Below are 21,505 nucleotides of genomic sequence, written 5' to 3'. Positions count from 1 at the left end.
AGCTCACATGACGTCTTCAAAGCTTGCAATACATTTCTGAATTTCATTTAACTTCCTTGAAGCTCGTAGATCAACGGAATTTCCCTTTTTGTTTAGTTCGTTTATTTGGAAGGCACAATCGCGTTAGCTCTACGGAGCCGATAATTCATTGTTCATCATTTGTAACAAAAATTTACTTAATTCTCGCGTCTTACTCGAGGTTAGAGGTGTACATTGTCAAAGGATAGGATCAGGAGAGGAGCTTGAGGTGACGTTTCGTTGTGTGTCATCAGAGCGTTGTCGCCAGTATGAACAATAGTGCGGTTCTAGATTCGTCTTCACGCGGAATTTCCCTGAATTTTCCACTTCATTGAGTTCACATAACTTTTGTAAAAATCGGAGAACTTCTCTGTATTTCGAGTTTTTCCTGGATTTCGTAGAACCTCCACGAAGTTCTTCAAGCTTTCCTGGTGTTTTTAGAAGTTCCCTGAAGTTCGCATAACTTATCTGAACAAGGCATTTTTTTTTCAGAATGCCTTTAAAGTTTGCAAATCTTTTCTGAAGTAGATTTTTTTTTCTGAATTTTGCATAACTTTCCTGAGCTACATTGAAGTTCATATAATTTTTCGGGAGTTCGTAGATCGTCATTGGAATCGTTGAAGTTACCTGAAGCTTGCAAAACATCCATGAAGTTCGCAGAAGTTCAAGAATTGAAATTATGCACAGCTGCTGCAGTTGCAGTGATATTTTGTCATTATAACATTGTAATGTTTCATACATTTAAATCGATTTCTTATCTTTTCATTCTGTACTGTTTATTCTTTTTAAAAGAAAGTAGAAAGTAAAACTGAGGACGATCGTGGTAGGCCGCACCTCCAACATACTAGTACAAAATAGTACTCCATTTGAAGCTCGGAAAAGTCGATGATCACAGTCAAGCAGACCGGTTTTGGTGAGATCCTTCAATTATAATATATCATATAAACCATTCATTACATCACGTATGATTGTTAAATTCACTTCTACATAACGGTATGTCCACGCATCATTCCACCCCTGTATGCATCGCTTTTTAAATATATTTATTTAAACTCGAACCATTTCTAGATAGAGCTGGAATTAGGGTGTAACAGCCTTTGTAAACAATGACTTCTCTCGTTGATTTTTCGGAATGCAAGGCACGCCTACACAGACCAACATATACATCGGGTAGGAGAAGTCTTCCTCTACTCGACGGTGATGTCAATTTGCCAGGGAGAGCCATGGCTTCCGAGAAATCATCGAGAGAAGTCATTGTTTACAAAAGCTGTTATGCCCTAATTCCAGCTCTATCTAGATTTCAAAGAATCATCTGTGCGGCAAATGCAACGCAGTAGGCCAGGTCGTTTTGATGTTTGTGCTCTCAGATATGCTGCAAATACCAATGATATATAGGTATAGCCGCAGACAGTACGGTTGTTTTAGATAAGATTAGATTTAATAGACAGTAAAATTGATTCTAATGTGAATATTTTTGCTCCGTCTACTATCCATAAATTTTCAAAATCCATAAGTTCCGAAAATCTGCACCATTATCCAGTTTCAAGGTGTCCAAAAGGTTCAAACCGATCGCACTTTCAGTTGAAAATAACTCTCTTGTTTTGCGAAAAGCTGAACACAACTGAACAACGTCCTTCCAATGGTTGTTTGTGCTCAGTTGGGAATTGTGTTTGGGATTGAAAATAATATCAATTTCTATACATCATCTGAAAGAGCTTTGTTTTTTGAGCACGTTTTTCGAACCCATTGATTTTTATCAAGATCAAGATTTAAAGCGAACTAATAACTTTTGACTGCGCTTGACACTAAACTAACAAATTGACAGCTCGCACCCATGCAAAGTCCCACCGAGGGGCGCTAAGATTGTTTTTGCTAATGTAATCGCACTTATTTGAAATAGTTCCAGTGAACTAAAATTGATGAAATTTTTAATTCCGGTTCCATTTTTAATGCAGATTACGAATATGCATTTACCACAATACCCTTAAAGAACCCAATTGTCATAGGGATCCGTATCCCAAAAAGTGCTCCGTGACTATATAGTACGAAAATCCCTGTCAGACAAATCACCCATTGCTTCAATTTCCGTTGAACGCACTACCGAAAACCTGATCATCCCTACCCCTGGGGCTGTGTGTGCACCGAATTGAAACCCGAGTTGTTGGGATTAGAAGAACCCGACCCATCATGACAACAGAAACCCAACCAATCTACACTGCTACTACATAAGTCCCTGGCAGAGCAGACGAGCAAGCAAAGCTGGGAAGAATACGACCAACGCTCTTCAAAACACTACGAGGCATTTTCAGGGCAAGCGGCAGAAAGCAAGAAACACGGGTGAGCAGCGAGAGAGTGTGTATAGGGGAAAAGGTCTGCCGGTCCCCTACCCGGTTGGTGAAGTGAAATCATTTTTCTCGATATCCCTCATCGCTTATCCCAGGTTTGGTGAAATAACTTCGACTCTTGGACCCTTTTTCTACCCTCATATTTTGTCCTTCTTTCTTTGGGTGTGTGTGCAGTCAGCCAGCAGTAGGTTTTATGGTTGGTAAGCCGATCTCGTTCGTATCTACCTACGCTACTAAACGACTACCCGGGTCTCCTAAGCAAACCCATCCCACGACATGTCGAGCTCTTTGTATAGCCCTTGATTCGTATGTACAACTTGAACCAAATGGTGCTGCTGCGCTGTGGAGCGTCTAAATATAACTGAACATCGTCGGTCGTGTAGCCGTTTACCAACACCAATAAAGGCCCCGACGAGCTCTAAATGACCCTCATCAAAAATAAGAGCTCTTTGGTTGCCATAACCAACCTGAAATGAAACAGCCTCGTCGCATCCTATCTTGCGGCTTTTGTTGGGTATATCGAGGCCAACCCCCACTGGCAAAAAGGGGGGTTCCGAACCCATTAGTCGCTAGGCTAGACCCCCCCAGGGATTGCCCCAACCAAAGCCCCAGAATTCGTCGTGTTGAAAATCGATTTTTGCCCTACCTTCACCGTGGTGCACTGCAAGATCTTGGAGACGACCGTATTGGGTCCGTAGGGGTTTCCTCCGCGCACCGGAAATAATGGCAACATGTCACTTCCATCCACCGACTCCGTCAGACACAGGCGGCAGATGTTTTCGATGTTCTTCGGTAGGCTGAGCATCGTTGGGTCTTCACTTTTTTATTGCTTGGCTCATTTAATCGACTTCTTGATTGAGTATTATTTTCATTCGATGATGAAACTCACTCACTGGTCACTGGTATCAGACGATCACTTCTTATTTTATATTCTACAGTACGAGTACACTATGTTGGTATCAAATAAATCCTACCAATTTTCGAACACACACGCGCGCGCCTAATTCCGTGGCTGGAGTACAATCAAGGCATCACACCGAGAACGAGAGAAGCGACGTCGTGACTCTCGATGCTGGTGATGTGATGGATGGTGATGCTGATGATGGTTCACAAAAACACAGATGCTGTATCTTCCCAGAACCAAACAACACCGCCGTTGGTCGTTCTTTACGTCTGGTCTCTTGGACGAACACAACAAAAGTGATGAACGTGAACCGGCTTGGATGCGAAACAACCCCCCAAACAAGTAATCGAATGAGCAAGAAAGAGAGAAACGCTCAGAACGTGCGAGCACCAAGGGGTGAACGAGAGGGAAAAGGCAAGAGCCGTCAAAACAAATGGGCAACTACCCAGCAGTATGCAGGAAGCTTTCTTGGTAGGATCTACCGCCAGGAGCAACTGTAACAGACGTTACTCCTCTCCACACCGGTCGTTGCTATCAGAGTCATAATATTTAAGTTCCCTAATAAAAGTTGTATGGTTAATTTGCTTAACGACGTGTTCTGGGTATCATCCAAACCATTTGTGGAATAGTTCAATGATTTGGGTTATCGTTCGCTTATGGTTATTTTTATTAGGGTTACCATTTTCCACACCGGCCCGAACGAAATACTTGAAATCTACAGTTGTATGTGCGGTGCTTGCAAACATCTCACCAAATCGAACAATTCTTGAATTGTTCTCTAATTCAAGCGACAAATATCAGGATTTAATGAGCCATGCTTTGATTCAGACACATTCCATTAAGGAAATAGAAGAAGCGGGTAGACAAACAGCCAATCATCGCAAAATATAAGACCAGTATTTTTATTTATTTTGTCATTAGGGTGACCATTTCCATGTCAGGGTGGTCGGAAGAATTGATTTTTTTAATGACTTCCCTAATAAACAAATACCATAAACGAACTGTATCCCGTATGGGTAAACTATCCCACAAATGGCTTGGATGATACCCCGAACACGTCGTTAAGCTCTCTTTTATGGTTATTTTTATTAGGGTTCGGCTAAAAAACTCTATAATGAAGATTTAAAACAAAAACACTTCGGAAAATACACAAAAGAATACGTAAATGTGTACAGGTTTTTGATTTTGATTTTGCGAGACAGAAGGGGGTCTTATGAAGGCCAAATCTCAAGTCTCAAAGCCACATCCCAGAAGGTGAGGTGATCATGGTGATCACGTCAAACTATAACGTCTCAAATGAATAACATGCCCCAAACAACCCCAAGAACGGCTCCCATACACTCTCCATGCTGAATCTGGAGTCCCCTTCTTTTCCCATATCATTGCATGCAAAATAATAACCCAATGCAGGTCAATTGAATATGCCTAAATGAATTAGTTGCAATGATAATGACAGTATAATATACTAATTGAATAAAATGCATATTTACCTGTTAATAATGATCGAGATTGGTAAAGAGTAAAGGAAGTTGTTAGTTGATTTTACCATCACAGTGTTTGTCAATAGCGCGATGGTATATTATTATGATACTAATTAGACGAATCCTGAAAAGGCATCATCCTCGTCGTTAGAGAAACCTCTGAAATCCGGAATGTTCAGTTGAGCATCGCTACTTGAATCCCTGAGGCTAGGCATTAGCATTTACTTGACTTTTAACTCCTAGAGTTATTTCGTCAAGATTGTCTCCGTGAGGGCTCTGGTTAACTTGAATCACTGAGCGTATCTTCCGAGTCTTCGTTTCTACCAACGATTTCACAAAACTGGACTAACTAATTTCTATTTTTTTATGAAACGCACAAATGTTGGCTACTTGTCTCGTGGTACTAGAAGCAAAAGTCTCAAAATAATGTTTTATTTCTTAGTTCGAGTGGTAGTAAACGTCATGGTTAATTCTGATTCCACCATTTCAGTGAACAATCTTGTCGTGGCTGTTTTTGTAAATCGCTTCAGCCACCTCTTGTCTTCTACACCGTGATTGGGGCTGGTTTTCCATGTGAAGCATGGTTTTCCAATTTTCGTCTTCTCCGGGATCCCATACTTAAGGGCTTTCCCGAGAGGGACGACTCTATCTACGATGCAGAAAGAATTGTGTTTTGCTGTGGCTAGCTGCACGCACGCTGAATAGATAGAAGGAAGATTTATGTCGATTTTGAAGATTTCCTGCAAAAAGATGAAGCACAATGCAAGTAGATGGGAGAAATGAAAGATGATTTTTCGAAGATTGATTCGCTAGTATGAGATTTTTTGAGCATCTAGAATTGAGATTTAGATGTATCGCCCCCCTCGGGCTTTCCTGATAATCTGTTATGATGGTTTTATTTTTATGAAAATAAAATGATGTTCTATCCCTCTATCATGGCTATATGTTGATCTAGCATGCTGGTAGTGTATATCGTTGTCTTCTTCAAAACTTCATCGTTTTGATCTAAAGAAAAGAAAATCGTCACTCGATCAAGCCAAATTCAAAGGTAGTGTGATGCCGCATTCCAAAAGTTTCAAACCAATGGGCAAGCCAGCTCCTAATCATGAGCAATTTCAGAGTTGCTTTTGATGCACCTCGGGTAACTCACATTACTCAGTGAGCAAGATCACTGTCATTTGTTTTCTTATTTTTCGCATCACAGCAACATTTGGAGATGCGTGGGGGAGAGGTAGCTCATCGATTCTTCCGGTTCGCCTCCTAGCATCGTGCTATAAGGTACCAGGCGATAACCAGGGTAGTTGATCGATAGCTCGATGACGTCATTTCGTTAGCGTCTGCAATGGGAAATTCTCATAGCAGGCGTTGACGATGGGACGTTGTCGAGTTGTTTAATAGCAACTATCGTGGTAACTCACCGATTACCTGTCGATCTGCCCAATTTGGAAAGACGTCTGCATTGAATTGTCTCATATAATAATATTCCGCCCACTATATCACAAGAAATTGCGAGTAGCTGAGTGGAATGGAGATAAGTTAAGCATTGGGTACAGGACCAAGTCTCCCTGGGTGGTGCCAAAAGATGAGCGCAATAGAATCATCAAGTTGCCATAAGGCACGGAATGAGACTATTGCATGGCTGGGTAGTCAAAGTCTTCCATTCGTTAGTCATTTCAGGTGGATTAGAACAGGTTTAGGTGAGCGTTGGCCAGATTTGGATTTTTCAGATGTAATCCTGGATAGGACCCTGTCATTGAACGTCACGTGAAAGTGGAACTTAATGAAGGCCTAAGTACTTTTTCGTAGTTTTTAGTTTTCGGATTTGAAAGATCGTTGGTTACAGTGGCCTGCTTACTGAGCATAAAAACGCGGTCCCAGGTCCTTACATATCAAAGAGATTTATGGTAAAATCGCTTGTGTATCGTGTATTTTGCGAAACTCGTTGTTGTCGTTGGTTCCGGGTTTGAATGGATACACAAATTTGAGCAACGGTATTATGTGATATGAGCAACCGTTTTTGTTAACTGAGCAGAACATCATGAGTCTTATCTCAGGCCCATCCACATTCAAGATTCGTCAATCGTTTTATTTGTTAATATGACTACATGATAATAACAGCAACTCGGTGATTAAAAAGGTGCTTGTCTGCCTAGTGGCAAACGTTTTTGCTTACTGAGCAGAAGACCGTGGGTTTAGTCCCAAGCTCCTTCGCGTTATATGATCGTTAGGACATCAATTCAGCTTATCGTTTACCAAAACGAACCCTGCTGCAAAACCAACCCTCTTATCCAACATCCCAGTGATTCCTCGTGGAAGTGCAGAGGTGTTCTCGGCTTCCATCAAAGCGAGTGTCATGTCAACACAATCCTTTCCGTTCCTTTCTTGACCTGTGTTCGGGCGCGGCCGGCGCTGTTATTGCCTAATTTAAGATCACCAGTTTTTACACATTGAGGATGATTGCTAGTCCCAAGCATCGTCTATTGGTTCTCTGTGTAATTACAGCTGATCTGGCAGTAACAGAGTAGCAACCGTGGGCGGTCAATCAAGCTCAAGCTCACAGCAACATTTGGAGATGCGAAGCCGAGAAGCTGCTGTCAAACAAACCAACAAAAAAGGAAAACATGCGGCTTGATGTAGAACAACTCGCCTGACCAAATACTTCAGATCCGGTAAATGTTATGTACCCCACACGTCCTCTGGCGCTAGTCGGAACGATCTCATTCCCATCTCTTAACAGCCTGCCGCTGGACGTAATTGCGAACCGAGTTCTGAATTACCACGGCGCCGTTTTGCTGCCAGTGGACATTCTCCCACTTCTGGAGCTACTGCTGTAGCCTTCTGGATGATCGTGATATAGTCCGGTTTCTGCGATACACTACCGAAATTCTTCTGCGGCCTTCGACGGAAGCCTCCGTTGAAGTTGAACATCACTACGTACGTGCGTTTTTCGACACGCGTACACTTACGAGCAAGTGATGTAAAGCTAGAGAAGATATTTCTCTCAGAAGGATAACAGTTGTTTTTTGCGTAGTAGTAACAACAATCAATACGAAACTAACGATTTTAAATTGGCTCACTACTTGACTAGCCAATTGTTCCCAAGCAAATCGATTAAGGTACCCCATTCTAGTCAAAATTCTAGTACTACACTATGTTTGTTTTGATTCGCTATGAAAGTTTGACAGATAAAATGAGGGGTTCGTGGATTTTCCTATGTTTCGAGGGGTGAATAGATTAGCTTGGGACCGAAGATAGTACCAGAGCTGAGCCAAAAAGTTGAGCTCGTTTCTTCGGGACCTTCTGGTCTTAGATTTACCTCTATGGTAGTAGTAGGTATTTTCTATTATTAATTACATTCGGAGCATGTTTCGTTCTTCGGTTTCTCGTCTCCAAAGTCCATAGCGATAATCCTGTACTTGGTCGGATCAAATTTACTCTTGACAATGTTCAGATAGCCAAGACCTCTTTCCTTCCACTCTTTCTGAACCATGTACAGAAACATGAAGCGAACGCAGAATATGTGTTCTTGGTCTTCCTCACTGGTTTTCACTTTGATTTCATCCGATATATCGAAGATGGGTTTGAAGTCCGGATGAGGATCGCGGATCGTACACACCGGCTTCGGCAGTGGCGGCTGTACTGGATGCTCTGGCTGAACATTACGGGGGTAATGGTTGGCAGCGTTACCTTAGGAGCTGGAATTGGGAATTGGGTGTTAATCGAACAAAAACACAGAACTTTTTTTTTGTTTACGTACAAAACTGACACCTAATATAAAATGCAACGCAGTAAACAGAGAAAAATCGATGAACGTCGATTGAATTTTGAGGTACATTGAGTTACTCACGAGCTACTCGCTGCAAAAAAGCAGCTCAGAGTAAAGCTGTCTCACCCCTTGTTGTGAAGCAAATAAATTTAAAAAAATATATATATATATATTATAATAATATATAATTTTTGCAACCATTAGACTTAATTATTTAGAAAAAGAATGCATAGTTAAAATCATAATTTTTAACTACACAATTATTTAATTTTGGCTAGTAGTTGAATTCCAACAAACTTTTAGTCTGCTAGATCATAACAGTCATCACTCTACACACCAAATTTAATCCTGTTCCAGCAAAATGAATTGCTGAATCGCGTCCAGCAAATCTAACTTTAACTGAAAAAATCAGTAATACGAAATATTTTTCTGAACGTTCCAGTAAACTGTATGAAACGTCAAAATCAGGTTAAAATCTAACATTTGCACCTTCACGATTTATGATAATTTTTATGTTCATTTCCTGCCTCATCCATTCCGTCTCCAGTAGCTCCTGGATGGTGATCCGAGTTTTGGGATTCTTGTCCAACAGCGAAAGCAACACGTACGCAGGATTTCTTCAGGACTACGTACAGTGTCACACCGCGAGCCCACATTTCCAGTTCCGGGCCGGAGTAGCGGTTACCTGCCAACACTTCCAGACTGCAGTACTCGGTCGTGCCGTAGAAGGTAGAAAAAAGATGCACTTCCTGTACGAACGTCGCCGATCCGAAGTCAATCAGCTTGATATGGAAATTGTGATCAATAATAACGTTCTCGTCTTGAATGTCCCGGTGCAGAGTATTTACTCTGGATGAGAATCACCCAGCACGCCACGGTACACTCAAAAAATTCTTCATGTCATTATCATGTGTCTCACACTTAATTTTGCACCGAGTGGGACGACTCTATCTACGATGCAGGAAATATTGTGTTTTGCTGTGGCTAGCTGCGCGTACGCTGAGTAGATAGAAAGAAGATTTATCACGATTTTGAAGATTTCCTGCAAAAAGATGATGCGCGATGCAAGTAGATGCGAGAAAAGAAAGAAGATTTTTCGAAGATTTATTCGCTAGTGTGAGATTTTTGAGCATCTAGAATTGAGATTTAGATGTGTCGCCCCCCTCGTTCTGTGCCTCATATGGTGCTTTGCACTTCATAGTTCAATATTCTACTTTATCGACTTCTACTTTGCCGACTCTAAAAATTAATCGACAAATATGTAAACAAAACTGCCAGAAGCCAGAGCTTTCACATATCTTTTTAATATGTCTGATTTGGGATTCGATCATGACTGTTGAGGTGTGCTGCTGCCGTAGTCTTTGTTCAATCCCATTATGCCACGGTTGTTTTCATATATGAGGTGGGGTCACAATTCTTGTTTTCGATGTTTACCTTTCTGAGCAAGCAATTCACATCGCATTGTAATGTAAAACACTTTAAATCCATCTGTTTTGAACAGTAGTGTGATTCAATGTGCAATACACTTAATAGATAGTGAAAGATTTTCAACATTTCAAAGTTTGAAACACTACAAATCAACGTGTATAACACATTGAACCAAGGTGAAATACACTTAAAGTAATTTTTTTTCTTGATTTGTTTTCCGTCGATCTTGTTTTCCGTGCTGAGCACCAATGCTACCGACGCCAGGAAGGCAGGTCCCACACCTGGACCCTACCTATCGATCCATCAACTCATGAACCGGGGACCAACGGCTTTACTTCCCTTCCGAAGGAAGACGTGATCAGAGATGTTATGCCTCAGAACATCCCGGCGGCGCCGATTGGGATTGAACCCAGGCCTGCTGGGGTGAGAGGTACACCATCGGCGCCGCTTTAAAGTAAATGTGATTGTGCATTTAACAAATCAAGTGTTTGAACACTTCGATCAAACGTGTGGAATTTTTTGAGTGTAGTCACACACGTCTCGCCTCGACTCGATGGTCTTCCGTTTCCATGGAAAGAGGACGAATGCAGTACTCGCATGTTGAAGTGTTGCTCAGCCGCGAGAGGATGAACGCGTTCATGCACCTGACAGTTTACCGAGGAGTTACACACCTCACAATAAACTGCGGCGCGAGCTTCTGCTTTAGTATGAACTTCGATATCACCAGCAACCTATCCGAGTTCCGGTAGCTCAGCTTCACATATCCATACGCACCGCTTCCGATGTTCCTCACCAGCTTGTAATATTTGCTGTAATCTTTGTGGATCAAATGTTCATCCCACTGCGACATACTGGAGCCGGAAATGGGCCGATCCGAGTGCTGCGCAACAGCAATATTCTTGATGGCCTGCCCAAGCGAATTGTCAACGTCAACGTCAGATTCTGATGATGCTTATCATCATACTCCAGATTGTTGTACGATGAATCGGGATCCCGGCTTACCCAGACGTAGTAGACCTTCCTCCCGCAGAGAAGCGTCTGATTCGAAATGGTGTACAGTATGGTAGTCAATCACTTATCGGAATAGATCGACCTGCATGGCCCACACGGAATCGGAAGTGTTCCAACGACCGAATGTCGTTTCTGCGCCACGTGACCATTGTCTTCGACAGCTCGTACGGTTTGACATACCAAAATAAAACATGTTCATCCTGTATTCGAGAGAAGCATCATCTATGCAGTGGTTAGCATCCATACTTCTCACGCAATAGTCACGAGCTCAAATCTCACCCCGGACAAGCCACGAATGACCCAAGAGCGTTAAAACGAAGACATCAAATCAAGAAGACTGGCAACTCTGCCAGAATCCAAGCGACAGATACAATAGCGCTGCGCTTGAGTGAAGGTGGAAGCAACGCATAGAAAAAAAGAGCAAATACACAAACCTTTCTTCTGAGGATGTAATCTTTGCTATCAAATGCGTTCGAAGCATTTACCTTTGAGCGGCAGATGACGCGATTGTGTCGGTCTCATAGCGGTCGTATGAGAAAATGGAAGAGTTGCCAGTCTTCTTGATATGTTGTCTTCGGTTAAAGTGACTATAATAAAAAAAAATTGAATGGTCTGAGCTCGCGTTTGAGGTTTCATTCGAACAGAGGATGATGTTTTGGAACCGGTGGGGAACATTGTTGGAGTGTGTGAGTTGCAGCAATATTTGAATTATGGGTACTAATGGGGTAAGACCCTGTCTCTTTCTCTTGAGCCCACTCTAGAAGTAACATTATGGATTTAAATCTATAAGTGAACCGAGAAGTGAACTGCTGGTCTGAGTTCCTCTGGTATATTCAATTAGAGGATGTTCCTGAATATACAGTCAAACAGCATGTTAACAACAATCCAATGCCTACAAGATTGTGGCGAAGGTGTATCGTGTTGGTGTCTTCTGCGCACTTGTTCATTATGAACCAAGGAAATAGTGTGTATAAGACATCGAAACGATTTAACGTAAAAGCGCACATTTATTAGGGTTTCCGAACTTTTCGTTGCATTTCAAATGTGCGCAATTCGCTATTGGGGCAAGGTGGTTTGTTTAAAATGACGTTGATAGATGGAAGCAATTCTCGCGTCACTTTTCAAAAGGTCCTAAGTAACAAATGTACAAATCGAGTTGAACGATACAAACTTTTGCTCTTCTATCATTGTGATGCAAAAACACTCATCCAAATTTACTTTCATTTATTTAAGATGATCATAGGTTAAAAATTGTCCAATGTACAGTTTGAATTGATGGGTACATGATTGTTACTTCGGTCATTCGGACTGCCTAACCTGATTGGTGCTCATTTTCTAAAGGCGGGGCATGGTTAGGTTAGGTATTCTATTCTGAAAGCAGTGAAAGGGAATCTAGTATCATGTAGAACAAAACGTCTAATGTAACACTCATTGATTCATTCGACAGCCATTACTCGTATTCATCGGACGTGTGCTCTTTCTGCTCTGCTTAACGTAGTGAAATATTGTAGCGAAAATGAGTGTAGTTCGTAAAAACACACTTGTTGTTGACTTCAGTGTCCTTCCAGTTTGTCCCAATGCGGGAAAAGTGCAAAAATTCTTCGAGAACAATATAAGGCTTCAATATTCGGACGTTAGATGCATTCAGTTTCATAACGTCCGAAATTGTGTTTTTATTGAGATGATAGACAATGAAGTGGCCTTGCGCTATGAAAAGGCGCACAACTATAAACACGCGATTCTCTGTGCGAAGAGTGAGTTCAAAATCCCGATATATGTGGATTGTGAAGCAGTGACCGTTCGAGTACATGACCTCCCTCTGGCATGGCCACAAGCCACTATTATGAACCACATGTCAAAGTACGGGACAGTGATTTCCAGTCGACATGAGAAATGGAAGCACTACTTCCCAGGATTCCTGAGCGGTGTTCGAGTTTTGCGAATACGACTCGAAAGCACCATTCCATCGTACATCACGATCGACAACGAAACAACGTTGGTAACGTACGACAAGCAACCAAAAACGTGCCGCCATTGTGGTCGAGCAGCACATCCCAAACAGAAATGTTTGGATGTAGCCACATCGAACAATAGCACCGCTCCAGCAGCTCCACCAACCGAGGGGGTATTCAGTCTCGCTGATTTCCCGTCGATTGATATCGAACAAAAGCAGCCAACGACATCGGGTCAATCATCTCCTGCTTTCACCGGGTTCTCAGCAGAAGAACAACAGCGAAACACCGAGGATCATCACACTTCAAACGTTGAAAGCAACGACGAAAATTCTAGCACCAGCTCATCAAACGCAACAAAGGATCAAATTGAAAATACCAACAAACGCCGGCTGTCGAAACACAAGGAGAACGAAAAAAAGAAAGTTCGTGCTGATCAGTGCACCCAGAAGACTGGTCAGCAAACACACAGCAAAAAAAATGTAATATCGATCAACGTAATTCAAGCTGATGTATGAAAGAATGATGTAATAGCAAAAAGCAGATACAATATTACATCAATGGATGTAATTTTGTTCGCAAAATCGATGTACATCGTACAATGTGATATTACGCAACCGATGGATTGACCTGGTTGCAGCAGTTTCGATGTAATATTCAACAACTTTTTTTGCTGTGCAGATCGTTTAGATGATAATAATGCAACTTATCAAATAGGGAATAATACATTTTATTTGAAAAATAAAAGCGGGAAGAGTTCTAATTACTAATAATGCTCATCGGCCCAAGCAATGCCTAATAGGCGAGGGGGCCTTATAAATAAACGCAAAAAAAAAAAACCACTCATTGATTATGTCATTGAGAAAAATCGTCCAATGTAACATGAACGATGTACAACTTGACTAGTCAAAACGTCCTATGTGGTTTTTTTCTATATTGTATCATCAAATTCAAATCAAAATTGTGATTTAACTGAATTTGCCTGAATTTTCAACGCTATTATTCACTGACTACATTAAAAATAGTATTGCAAAATGTATTGTTTCTAAACAGTTAAAATAATAATATGTCGAACCTCAACTTCGATTTTCTCAAAATGGTGGATATGTTACAATTCAGTGAAAACATTTCACAGGGGCGTAATTGCTTTTGTAAACAACGACTTTAGCCGTCAATTTCTCGCGAATGAAATCTTACCTCTCCAAAATTACAATGCTAGCTGGCAGGGGAAACATTCCTCTACCTGCTGGTGTCATTATTTTTCATGAGTGAGCTTTTATTCACGAGAAATCGACGGCTAAAGCAACTGTTTACAAATGCAATTTCCCCTCTTTTGAAATGTTGGCACTGAATTGTCTATTTGAAAAGTGACGCTGTGATTCGCTATTGGCGATGACGGCGACTCTGCAGCTCTTTACTCCTACGATAAAATCCATGAAACACTATCCTTTCACTGCACCAAAAATTCCTATAATTCCCAATCTTTGCTAGAAGAGACGATTTTTCGACGGTACCGTCAACGCCAATACTTCGTAACACCTAACCTGTTACTTCGGCTGGTCCTTGTCGACTCTTCTTGGCTGTAAGAAAGGTAAATAATTTCAGCTCCTGTTACACTAGTTTATCGCCCTTTCGGATTCCGTTCACCGCGTTTCTTTTTTAATGTGTTGGTGTTTTTCGACATTTTCTCAATACAAGCATAGAGCTCACATGTGGTGCGACGACAATGAATGTTTGTTGATATGCTTTTTTCCCAACCAAGATCATTTTTGCATGCCATGCATAAATACGCACACAGTGAATGGCGTCTGGAAGGATGATGAATGAAGTGAACGACACAGAGAATGATTTTATATGTTTTACGTCATCTGTGAGTTGCGATCTACTGCAATGTGTTTTAACATTGGCTTTATTACCATTTGAGTATGATATCATAATTTTAAATTTTCCTTAAAAATTGCATGGCCGCTTCAAAACGATGTCCACACAGCATCAGTGAAAGTGAAAGCGTAACTTTTCCACGCTTACAAAGTATTCAAATGACAGAAATAGACCAAACAAACGTGATCGCCGAAGTATTCGCGAAAATATCATGTTGCAATGAACGGGCCGCGGGTCGTGCAACTTCGTGAATGAATGGAGGCGCGGTAGAGCAAGCATGGTGCAAGCGGAGACAGATGTTGTGAATCACGTTTTTTGCACGTCTGGCCTACTAAGCGGCGTTCCGCCCGCGCCTCTCGCTGCCGGTTGCTATACTTTGCCTTCCCAACCATCATAGTAGGTACCTGTGTCAGAGGGAGTGTGCTATTTTATTGTATTTTATTTAGTCCATCTCGGTGAGTGCTCGCGTTAACATGTCCGCTGCTGCGGCGACTGCGACGGCGGTTGTTAGCAATGTATGCCTTGTCGGCAGTGGGGAAGAAGAAACTCGGGAATGCTCATTTCCAGCCACCGATGGCGAAAGTGTCGTTTGGAAGGAGATCCTAGTGGAGGAGGATTTTCTGGAAGATAACGATCAATTTGTGGATTTCGTACTGCTGGAAGACGAGCTGGTGCTGGATTTGATAGATGGAGAAAATGAACGACAGGTTCAATGCACCGTGCCGGAGGAAAATGAAATCGATTCATCGCCAAACGCGTTATGTAATAAACGTAACGCTGGTGGGTGGCACAAGCAAGAAACACCCAACGCATCAGCTGAAGTTAGAGCGAGCCGCAAGGACGAGACCACGATTAATATTGCACAGAAAAATGCCGCGTTTAAATGCGGTGTTTGCTTGCTGCTGTTCAGAATCAAGGCCCATTTAATAAGACACATGCTGCTGAGACATCGCCAAGCGGACGACGCCCAGAAGTCCGAGAAGATTTACAGCCGGTGTCTACGATGTAACGAACTTTACGGAACTACCGTCGAGCTAGAAAGCCATCTCAAAGAGAAACACAGGACTACTTTATCGTGCGATATCTGTTTGCGGTTGTTCGACGATAAGAACTCACTCGACCGTCATCGACAATTTCACGCGGGCACAAACCCATTCACCTGCGATGTATGCAACAAGCAGTGCAAGAATTCCAGCCATTTACACTTTCATCGAAGGAGTCATTTTACCAAAGACCTCGGCTACCGTTGCAAACACTGCAACAGACAGTTCTCATCATCCGGCAACTGCCAGAAGCACATCGCCCGGGTTCACACCCTGGAAAAACGGTATAAATGTTCAAACTGCCCGGAATCCTTCGTCTATCCGCGCCAGTTGAAAATTCACCAAAAACAAGCGCATCCTTCGCAGAAACACGGTCCCCATGATTGCACGGACTGCGATGACCGTTTCAACTCAAAGCAGGAACTCAGCAAGCATCGAAACACTGCCCACTACCAAAAGGACCGTCCGCATGCGTGTGACCAATGCCCGTCCCGGTTCAAACAGCTTGGCCATCTCAAAACGCACAAGTTGACCCACTCGGGCGCCAAACCGTTCGCGTGCGACCGGTGCGAGAAACGATTCCGCACGGGAACCGATCTCAAAGTACACCAGCGGGGCATGCACAGCAAGGAGAAACCATTCCGCTGCGAGGACTGCGGTAAGGCTTTCATTGTGGGCTATCTGCTGAATCAGCATCGAATCAAGGTTCACGGTGACGGCGGAGACGACGACGACGGCAGCAGTGACGACGGGAAACACTAGGAATGGCCAAGAACAGGTTAGGCTGAAGACAATAATGTAATTTAATTACTACGAAGCTATTAAATAAATGTTGATTCTTGTATTTAGACATGCCACTGAGTGACGTAGTTTTGTTTGCTCTGGTTTGTTTTGTTGAAATACCTAGTCCCGGAACTGTGCGAACTCGTTCGTTATCAGATGCATCAAGTGCTGTTTGTGCTTAAAGGTAAACAACGATTAAGGAACGGTATTCTCTCGGTTGGGATTGATAATTCATCAATTGAACAGATGATTTAATATGAGATGAATGTAAACAGTGTCTATAATGTTATGTCTTTAACATCAAGGTTTATTTGAAATGTTTTAAGGCATTATTGTAAACGTCATTCTAATGCCGTGGATACACTTGTATGACAAACTATGAGCATGAGCATTATTTGAATAATAAATTATGAGCACATCCAAAAACGATACAAGTGTGACCATGGTTGTGCTCATAATTTATTATACAAATAATGCTCATGCTCGTATCTTATCATACAAGTGTATCCACAACATAACTGCAAAATGCAGGAATAGCTTTGAACAGTACTCGTCCATGACAACAGAATCGCCTTTGGTTAGGCAAAATACGTACTCTGTTAGTATACCCCACGGTGGTAACGGCCTATGAAATCAACCCAAAAAATGCAAAACTTTCCTAATGAAACAAATGCAACGGGAAGTTGAATTGATATTTAATAAAGAAGGGAATACTTCCTTCTTTAAATATTAACCACAGACAAACAGACATAACACATTGAATATTTCTCAATGTAAAACATCGTCGCTAAAACATTACCACCATCTGTTGAGTACACTGTGGTGGGTAGTACGCTGAACAGATGGCGGTAGTGTGTAAACGTCAAACGCAAGGGAATTGACTATGCGCGTCACAGGTCGTGGTACTACCAACTATGATACTTTTGAATTGACCGTTAAATGCTTGTTCGATGAACAAATTGCAAGTGTTATGTCTGTTTGTCTGTGTATTAACTGTCAAACCCACAACGTCTGATACTGAAGAATGCTAAACCTATCATAACTCCGTCATTTCAGACGCAAACTGCTCAAGTTTTGATGAGTTTTAAACAATTTTGAAAAAATCTTTTTACTCTGGAAATATTTTAAATTTTAATGGGATATTGGAGGTTTGAGAGGTATTAAAGAAGAAGATATTTCTTTCTCACGAATATTTATTTGAGAAGGGAGTACTAAATACATATATAATATACAGTATACTCTCCTCAACTCGATGTCCACTAACTCGATATCGAGTTGTAGAATCTTAGTGAATCATTGCTCATGTGATAATGATGTTTATGGAATTGTAATTCTACTACTATTAATTTTCAAGGAGCAAGAGAGTTCCTAATCATGAGCAATTTCAGAGTTGCATTTGAGGCACCTCGAGTAACTCACATTGCTATGGGTTGTTTGCACTTATGCTATTTCACTAGCGCTAATGAGCCAGCTGCTAGCAAAAAAGCTCACCAGCATAAAGTAAACAGGGCATTAGCGTCTACCAGCATGAGATTACAGGAGCAACTGAAATTCGTGCTAATTGGCTAATACACTAGCGCTAGCAAATCCGCACAGATTTAGCGTATGCGTGATAATGTTTGCACCATTAAGCAATGTCAAAATTAAAAAAAAAAATCTCAAAAATTTCGTTTTCGATTTTTTTATTTATTCAAAGGAGTCTAAAACTATGTTAATCATCGATCGAGTTTGCACTTGCAGCAATTACGGCCTCCACACGCTTCCGGAATGCACGGCTGGTTCTAATAATGTAGTCTGGATCCAGTTATCTCCAGGTACCGGTCAATGTTTGTCTGAGGCTTGCTGTACTCGGGGGGCGTTTAGAACAGGCCTTGGCCTTCATGACGCGCCATATTGAGTAATCTAGCGGATTAAGATCGGGGCTGGATGGCGGCCACATATCTTTCGCCCAGAACCAGGGGGAACGACACTTCAGGATTATCCCATTTTTACCCAAACCTCTCATATAATTTTCAACGTGCACAAAATTTCAATCCATCCTATCTATTCTTTCTATTCCCAACTTATCCCTTCTGCATGCACACAAATTGTCAAGCAAGCCGTGCAGTTTTTCGAAGTTTTCAGGTCGACCGCGAAGCACTCTGCCATACTCACTGTCAGTTTACAACACTCTCCACAACAAACACCACGTATGTCAGCTGGCCATGCCGGTAAAAAATCGGTGCGAAACCTAAAAAAGATGACGGACCACTCGTCTATAATCGGTCTTGGGGACAAAAAACATCAAGTGCATCACGGAGGAGAGGGCAACGCACATCCCGGACTCAAACCGATCGAATTCGACGGATAAGAGTCTCTGTGTGTTGTAGCATGGAAGTTGCCGAACAGGCGCGAAGCAACTGTTGATTTCGTTCGAACTGCTGATTCCAGATTCTCCGGGAAAAGCCTTACTAATGAAACCCCCTACGGCAAGCAGGTGGAAAAGGAATTTAAGTCATTTTTTCCACTCGGCCCAAGTTTTACTCGTCTCTGCTGCTGGTCAAGGGTTCGGATAAGAAAGAGCTAATGGTGAAGTAAGAAACCCACCGGCTGATGTATTTCTGTGCGAGAATATTGGGAATCAAATTCCCGTCCAAATACAGCCGGGACCTTGTAATCCATCGCCATCACCCGTTCCTCCTACTGTGCAGTTTCGACCTATTCGGTGCGGAACCGTTTTCTGTACTTGAGCTGTGAGCTTTGGTTATTATAGTTGGGCGGTGTCCCGAGCGGTGTCCATTAATTCTGTTTCGCTAAAAATCAATATTTTGACCCCCCCCCCCCGTTTGGAACAAAACGTTAAACTGAAAATGACCCCTCTCTATTTATTACGTAACGCTCTACAAACCCCCCCCCCCCTTCCCCGCCTTTTCATTTAATTAATTTTTTATTTCGTTTTGTATTTTTTATGTTTAGGCAATTAATTATATTATTTATATTCAAAACAAAAACAAAAGATCAGCGTACGATCGAGTACCTGCTTTTCAAAAGTTCAAGGATAGCAAAAATCTCAAATTATAAAATTAAAACAGATCCATTTTGCAAAGCAAGATTTAGTGATGACAGCCTTCGTTGTTGTACCAAAAACTAAAGAGGCTAAATTTATAAAGAGACGACATGTCAAAATTGGAACAATCGATTGTCTGTCAAAGTCATAGGAAAAGTCATTCCAATCGAGCAGAAGACCTGTCAAATGGATAAGATGTCGCCTCTTTATAAATTCAGGCTCTTTACCAAAAACGTAAAAAAAGACCTATATTTTCAAACTTTACATCAAGAAACGAAAAATAAAAACAAAATGTTCTCTTTGTTACGCAACGCTAAGCTTTACTACTCCTCCCCTATCTATAATTCGTAACGATATAGGTGACACCCTCTCCCCCTATAAGCGTTACGTAATTCATGGACGCTTCATTGCAGCAATTTTTTCTACTTTTTACACCTATCCTCTTCGCGTTCAGACTCGTATACCTCTGAAATTTTTTAACACCCCTCACATCACATCAGTTACCTGATCTATTCCCATCTATTTTTTTCTATCCCTGCTCTATTTTCGTCATCACGACACACTCAAAAAAATCCCATCAATTATGTTTTTCCCCGAAAATCCCAAGTAATTACTAGACCGAAAAAATACATCCAAATGAGTGTCGTTCCCCCTGCCCAGAACGGAAGATGTTCCTGCAACCGAGGGGGGCGACACATCTAAATCTCTGTGCAACTTACCTTGTGAAGAGCTGGTCCGAAAGTCAGTGGAGAGTTGCCCGTGTGTGTTTATGAAGCGTTGCCATAGATACCTCTGTTTACCAGCATTGAACTGCTGCGCTTACAACGGAGGGCTGCACACAAGGCTTGCTGACTCGTTAAGCGTCAAGTTAAGACCTGCTTACACTAGCGCTAATATATGCCACACAATCTCAATTCTAGATGCTCAACAAATCTCACACTAGCGAATAAATCTTCGAAAAATCTTCTTTCATTTCTCGCACTGCATTCACCCAAATCTTCCTTTTGATAGCAGCGATAACCGTCGGAACCCGAGCTGACCTCGGACGACCTGTGGCCACCTTCGCGGATAGTTGTCCTTTCTTTTCTCGGTCTAAAACCCTTTTGACGGTCCACCGGTCCAACTTCCACCATAGAGGTAACTCTAAGACTAGTAGGTCCCGAAGAAACGTGCTCAACTTTTTGGCTAAGCTCTGGTACTCTCTTCGGTCCCAAGCTAATCGATTCACCCCTCGAAACATAGGAAAAACCCACGAACCCCTCATTTTATCTGTCAAACTTTCATAGCGATTTAAAACAAACATTGCGTAGTACCAGAATGTCAACTAGAATGGAGTGCGTTAATCGATTTGCTTGGGACCAATAGGCTAGTCAAGTGGTGAGCCAATTTAAAATCGTTAGGTATTGTATCCACAGGTGAAACGGGAACCTTATTTGTTAAAGTCCGGAGAACTTCGAGATTAGGGCGTAATTGCTTTTGTAAACAAACACGTTATTTGCCGATTTCTCGCGAATTAAAGCTCAATCTAAAAAACTAACAACACAAAGAGGTAGAGGAATGGTTCCTCTATATCATTTGGTATAGTTTGTTCGCGAGATTGTGCTTTTATTTGCGAGAAATCAGCGATTGACTGGTTTGTTTACAAAAGCAATTACGCCCAAATCTCAAAGTTCTCCGGAAGTATGGACGACTATCACCACAACACTGGGAAAAAGCTGTTCCAATCGAGCAAAGCGGTGCATTTTGACGATTCGAATGGAACAACTTTTGACAGACGTCCATTCTTTTACTGTAGGGCTTTAATGTAATCATCTCACTTTTCGCATCACCAGCAACATATGGAGGAC

The 21,505-nt window shown here is 41.9% G+C and overlaps 2 protein-coding genes across 2 annotated transcripts in view; one reads left to right on the top strand and one right to left on the bottom strand.

The window, feature by feature from the left end:
* LOC135705567 (zinc finger protein 8-like) overlaps positions 1–3,533 on the bottom strand; it is a 37,885-nt gene extending 34,352 nt beyond the window's left edge. Inside the window, exon 1 of the mRNA XM_065227343.1 lies at positions 3,010–3,533. Coding sequence (XP_065083415.1) covers positions 3,010–3,168 — 159 coding nt within the window. The 5' untranslated portion in view covers positions 3,169–3,533. The remainder of the gene's footprint in view (positions 1–3,009) is intronic.
* Positions 3,534–15,246: 11,713 nt separating this feature from the next.
* Positions 15,247–16,679, top strand: LOC135704459 (zinc finger protein 664-like). The gene has a single exon (XM_065225935.1). It carries the CDS (start codon positions 15,260–15,262, stop codon positions 16,589–16,591), a length of 1,332 nt encoding a protein of 443 aa, XP_065082007.1. The 5' UTR covers positions 15,247–15,259; the 3' UTR covers positions 16,592–16,679.
* The last annotated feature ends 4,826 nt before the right edge of the window (positions 16,680–21,505 follow it).

This window comes from Ochlerotatus camptorhynchus, unplaced genomic scaffold (assembly GCF_037179485.1).
Source record: "Ochlerotatus camptorhynchus isolate MF236.1 unplaced genomic scaffold, CSIRO-AGI_Acam_v1.1 ptg000022l, whole genome shotgun sequence".
Lineage (NCBI taxonomy): Eukaryota > Metazoa > Arthropoda > Insecta > Diptera > Culicidae > Ochlerotatus > Ochlerotatus camptorhynchus.
Note: the sequence above shows the minus strand (reverse complement) of the source record. Positions and strands in the feature narration are given on the sequence as shown.